This window comes from Lathyrus oleraceus, chromosome 4 (genome assembly GCF_024323335.1).
Source record: "Lathyrus oleraceus cultivar Zhongwan6 chromosome 4, CAAS_Psat_ZW6_1.0, whole genome shotgun sequence".
Taxonomy (NCBI): Eukaryota; Viridiplantae; Streptophyta; class Magnoliopsida; order Fabales; family Fabaceae; genus Lathyrus; species Lathyrus oleraceus.
In genome coordinates, this window is record NC_066582.1 from 293,973,688 (window position 1) to 293,979,226 (window position 5,539).

Below are 5,539 nucleotides of genomic sequence, written 5' to 3' on the forward strand. Positions count from 1 at the left end.
CACTCATCCTACAATATCAAAAGAGAGAGGTTGGTACCCAATTTTCATTGGGTCCAAGTGGGTAAGTGCTAACATGGTTGCCTTTTGGCTTCCATTGACAAATACCTTTAGTAACAAGAAATCTCCTAAACTTGCATTTCTCAATGGTATGGCTAGCACGACAACAATAATGACATAAACCATGATGATGTGGTTGTTTATTCTTGTTCATTAAATCCTTTGGAATGAAAGAGTATTTTGCATATGGTGGATTTAACGACTTCTTAAACAACCTAGAGTCAACGGCATAAGTGACCTTAGGTTGCAACGCGTTTTCTAATTTGACCTTAAGAGTGTTTACCTCTTTTTGCCAAATATGACAAGCGTCACAATACCTAACTCTACTACATCCATCAATGTCAATATCTTTTGAATTTTCTGCAATACTAGCTTTCAACGTTTCTAAATCATTTTCAGCTTTGTATACTTTACCTTCCAAAAATGAAAAAAATTGTTTGTCGGAAGATAGTCTTTTAAAAGCATCTACAGCTTCGTTATGCAGTTTTTCAAAAGCTATTTTTAATTCCGAAAAAGTCATAGAAGAGAAATTATTGTAATAGGCTTGTTTTACCTTTTTGTCATTGTTTTTCTTCTTGTGGTAGGACAAATTTTTTGTGTGAGCCATAAGGCACAGATTTGCGGCTTCATCACCATCACTTGAGCTTTGTGTGCTTGATGAATCACTATCACTTTCCCATGCAATGTACGCTCTTCTTTGTTTGTTGTACCCTTTTGGTGAAGCTTTTCTTTGATCCTTATACTTCATAGGGCAGTCCGTTTTATAATGTCCAGATTTACCACAATTAAAACAAGATCATCTTCCTCTACTCTTCTTGTTCTCTTCTTGTTTCGAATCTGTAGATTGTCTTCGAAACTTCATGAGATTTTTGTCGGAATGCTTGACTCCATTCTTTCGAATGAATCTATTATATCTCCTTACAAACAGTCCCATTTCCTCATCATCCGAATCTTTGTCACTATTTGAATCATTGTCGCTTTGCTCTTTTCGTGAGGACTTAGAGCTAGAGGCCACAAGAGCTATTGGCTTCTTCTCTCCCTCTTTGTCTCTTTTCTTCTCCTTTTCCTTCTTACTTTTGTTCTCGTATTTTTCAAGACTTTCCAATGCTTGCTGATGTTCTTCCAGCTTTCCAAACAGAGTTGTAATCGTAAGTCTCGTTAGATCGTTGGCTTCTTTAATTGCTGTTACTTTAGGTTGCCATTCCCTGCTAAGACACCTGAGAATTTTATTAGTAGCAATTTCATTGGAAACAGGTTTTCCAAGGGCATTCAACCTATTAGTGAGATGAGTGAATCTCTTTTGCATGTCGGAGATAGATTCTCCTTGTTTCATGCGAAAGAGCTCAAACTCTTGATTGAGTGTGTTAATGCGAGACTGTTTTACTTCAGTAGTACCCTCATGGGCAACTTCTAATGCATCCCACATTTCTTTAGTTGTCGTGCAATGGGATACCTGATAATACTCATCAACACCAAGTGCTGAAATTAGCATGTTTCGAGCTCTCCAATCACACGACCACTTTTTCTCATCTTTCTCATTCCAATCATCTTCTGGTTTAGGAACTATGGCGCCAACCGCATTTGTCATAGTGATTTGAAAAGGACCATTTTCAATGGCAGCCCATACTAGCCTATCCACAGAATTTACATGACCTCGCATGCAGTCTTTCCAGTAGCCATAATTTTCACCGTTGAAAATGGGCGCTCTATTATACGCCCCCTTTGGTTCAGAATCCATATTGTTACAGGCAGCCACAGAGCACCAGCGAACCGGCGCTCTGATACCACTTGTTAGACGGTGTGGCTAGTGATCGAGAGGGGGGATGAATAGATCACCTCTTTAAAATTAAACGGATTTAAAGTTTTATCAGAGTTTTTAAAGTTGGCGGAAAATTTCAGTCCCGAATCGACTTTCGTCTATTCTGAACCGCTACTAGAAAACCGGACACACGAGTTTAATGCTGGATTTGGATAAGAATGACAGAACTATTAACACCAGAATTTTAGCCAATTGAATGCACTTATCATTAAAGTCTATTTCCAATGAATAAAACCTAGCTAACAATTTTGTTAAACAGTTGGTGTGTATGTAATCAATAATGAACAACAGTGGAGTTTAGTTAAAGAAGTTTTCTTGCCACTGCTGTCTTGCAAAAGGTACAATCACCACACACTAACTGAATTTGCAAAATTGTTGGAAACGTAAAGAGGAGTAAGGGAAGAATACAATACGCAGAGATTTGGTAAGGAAGTTCCCCACGTCGTCCTCGCGTGTGGGTACGTCTCCCTCTCAATTTCAAATGAAATTGAGAACTTTGATTATCAATTATGCCGAATTCATTGATACAAGGTTATGATACAAAAACAGAATTCTAAATTCCAAGAACTTCTTCTTATATGAAACCTCCACTTGATCTGAGCACGATCAAGAATTTCCTGCACGAAATTGCAAACAATTCACCGGTTCCACGACCTGCTTGCGAAATCCCTCGATCTCCAAACGCAACGCTGCGGCTAAATCTGTTCTGCAAACGTGACTAACAAACCCGCAAGAACACTCCAGTTCTTGAAGGACAAACCAGTAGGTTTTTCTTCGAAACCCCCTTCAATCTTCAACTCAGCTAGATCCTTGATCGTACCACTGAACGTTATCTCGTTGATCCTTTAATTCAAAGAACAAGAATGATTATGTTTTGATGTTCTTGAAGAAAAGTGATTGAGAAGATGAAGAAGATGAAGTCTCTTTCAGGTTTCTATCTGCTCAACAACAATTGCTGCTACACACTGCTTTGATCTTGTGTTCAATTGTTTTTCCCTCTTTGAATTCGTTTTCGTTTACTGATGTCACAACATCTCTTATTTATGCTGAAATAGAAACTGTTAGAACATAAAACAAACTTATGCATTGATACATAAGGGTATGCATCGATGCATACTGTAAGATATATGAGTTTTTGGTGAAATGAATTAAGCATGTATCGATGCATAATTCGTATGTATTGATGCATATGACATTTTCACTAACATGGATCGATGCATAATACGCATGCATTGATGCATAGGGTGTTTCAACTGATCATGGATCGATGCAAGGCTCGTATGGATCGATCCATAGAGCATTTTGCCTGCTCATGTGTCGATACATGACTCGTGTGCATCGATGCATACTGAACAAAAAAAAATTGTAATTTGCAACATGCTGTATGGATCGATGCATAGGCTTATGTGTTGATGCATACTGACACAAAATGGATTTTATGAGTTATTTTAAGAGATGTATCAATGTAGATCTTTATGTATAGACATGCAACAATAGAATGGGATAAAACATACTAAAAACACTCATGTGTCATGTATGGTAATGCACAGCCATCATTTGGATGATGATCACACAATTTGCTATCAATCAAAAGCTATTCAAAGTAAAGAATTTTCTCACAATTGCACATGCCATGCGACTCACTATGCAACTACCAAAAGGTATTTCAATCTCTCCTTGCAATTTTCCAGTCGAATTGAGCGCCTTTGCACAAGCAATTTCTATAAACCTCAACAAACTCAAATGTTTTGATCCTGGTGGAATGATTTTTCTCTTGTTTCTTCCAATTTCTTCTGTTTTTATATTGGTTCAATTTCCATCAAGAGTGTAATTGCCAATAATTCCACCGCCAGAACCACCTGATCGAGTCACTGTTTTGATGTTATCATTCATTATATCCTTATTTGTTACCACCATAAAGCATTATGCATCAACCAAATACCTAGGTATTGCTACCTACATGTTGTTTCCATCTATCCTCAAAGTGTTTGATCAAATGCTGAAGTGCCTTCTGTGTGTTTGGAATATCCTCACTATGGGATGTACAAGTTATGAGTCTGAAGGTGTTTCTTTTGATTCATCCAAAGGCCTTCACATGGTGCTCATTTACCAACTTGTTAAGTAAAAATTGTTGCATTGATGCTCTTTGAAGTTTTTTTATCTATTAAAGACACATTAACAATGTTGTTATAAAAAGCAGACTTTTGGTTAGAATTAATGTGGTTAATTCTCTTGTGATTAAGTGTTTTAATCATAGATGTGTCAATAATTTTTTGCTTGATGCCTTTCTCATTGTTATTTCTTGTATATATAGAGGTTACAGGGCTATACAGGTAATTACACTAAATAACTATATTTAATGAGAACAAATCAATTTCTAATTTGTTTCATTTATTCTAGGAATAAACCCTTATTCTAGGAACAAACTAATTCTTATTCACATCCCTCAACGGATTGATGTTGTTGGTCAATGAGTATCAATTTGCTAACAAGAAAGTAATGACATGGACGCGGAACAACCTTGGTAAGAATATCTACAACCTACAACTGAGTACTGGCATGAGGAAGTGATATTAGTCGGTCATCCTATGCGTCACAGATTGAGTGACAATCAACTTCGATATGTTTGGTGTGTTCATGAAAAACAGGATTCGCAACAATTTGGATGGCACTTGTATTGTCAGCATAAAGTGAAGTTGGCTCTATTTGAGGAAACCCAAGTTCAGCCAAAAGACCACGAAGCCAAATTATTTCAGAACAAGCAACAGACATGGCACGATACTGAGATTCAGTAGAAGATTTAGAGACTCTCGCTTGTTTCTTACTTTTCCATGAGATCAATGAAGATCCAAGAAACATGTACCAATCAGTGACAAATCGTCGAGTATCAGGACACCCTGCCCAATCGACATCACTATAAACACTTAATTTAGGAGCAACTCCACTAGGAAAGAATAAACCACGATGAGAGCTTCCCTTCAAGTAACAAATCATGTGACGAACTGTTGCCAAGTGAAGGTGGCGAGGAGAGTGCATGAATTGACTTACTTGTTGAACAGCAAAAGATATGTCCAAGAGAGTAATAATCAAGTAATTAAGGTTACCCACGAGTTGACGATACAATAAGGGATCAGGCAAGAGATCACCATCATCACGAAGATATTTAACATTAACCTCGAGAGGAGTATCCACTGGATTAGCCGATTGGAGACCAGCCATATAAATTAAATTGGTGGCATACTTGTGTTGATGGAGGAATATACCCTTAGATGTAGAGTGAACTTCAAGACCAAGAAAGTAATGCAAATTACCAAGATCTTTCATATGAAACGATGCTTGTAACAGCTGTTTAAGGCTTTGAATCGAAGCATTATTAGAACCAGTAATAATCATATCATCAACATACAGAAGAAGTAGGACAAATCCAGTAGACATTCTATAAATAAATAGAGTAGAATCATACTGACTCTGAGTAAAGGAGAACCCAAGTAAAGTGGAGTGGAATTTTTCATACATGCTCTAGGCATTTGCTTCAAACCGTATAAGGAGTGTTTGAGCTTGCACACACCCTTAGATGACGAGAATACGCCTTAAGGAGGAGTCATATAAATATCTTTTGCCAGGTCACCATGAAGAAAGAAAATTTTGACATCCATTTGGTGA

At 37.3% G+C, this 5,539-nt stretch overlaps 1 protein-coding gene across 1 annotated transcript; it reads right to left on the reverse strand.

Moving 5' to 3' along the window:
* Positions 1–4,462: 4,462 nt before the first annotated feature.
* On the reverse strand, positions 4,463–5,311 carry LOC127137169 (uncharacterized mitochondrial protein AtMg00810-like). Its single transcript, XM_051063653.1, has one exon. The coding sequence runs from the start codon at positions 5,309–5,311 to the stop codon at positions 4,463–4,465; it is 849 nt and encodes a 282-aa protein (XP_050919610.1).
* Positions 5,312–5,539: the final 228 nt, after the last annotated feature.

What these genes read in the sequence shown, in the direction of transcription:
- LOC127137169 (XM_051063653.1), bottom strand. Translation starts at nt 5,311, where the DNA reads ATGTCTACTGGATTTGTCCTACTTCTTCTGTATGTTGATGATATGATT.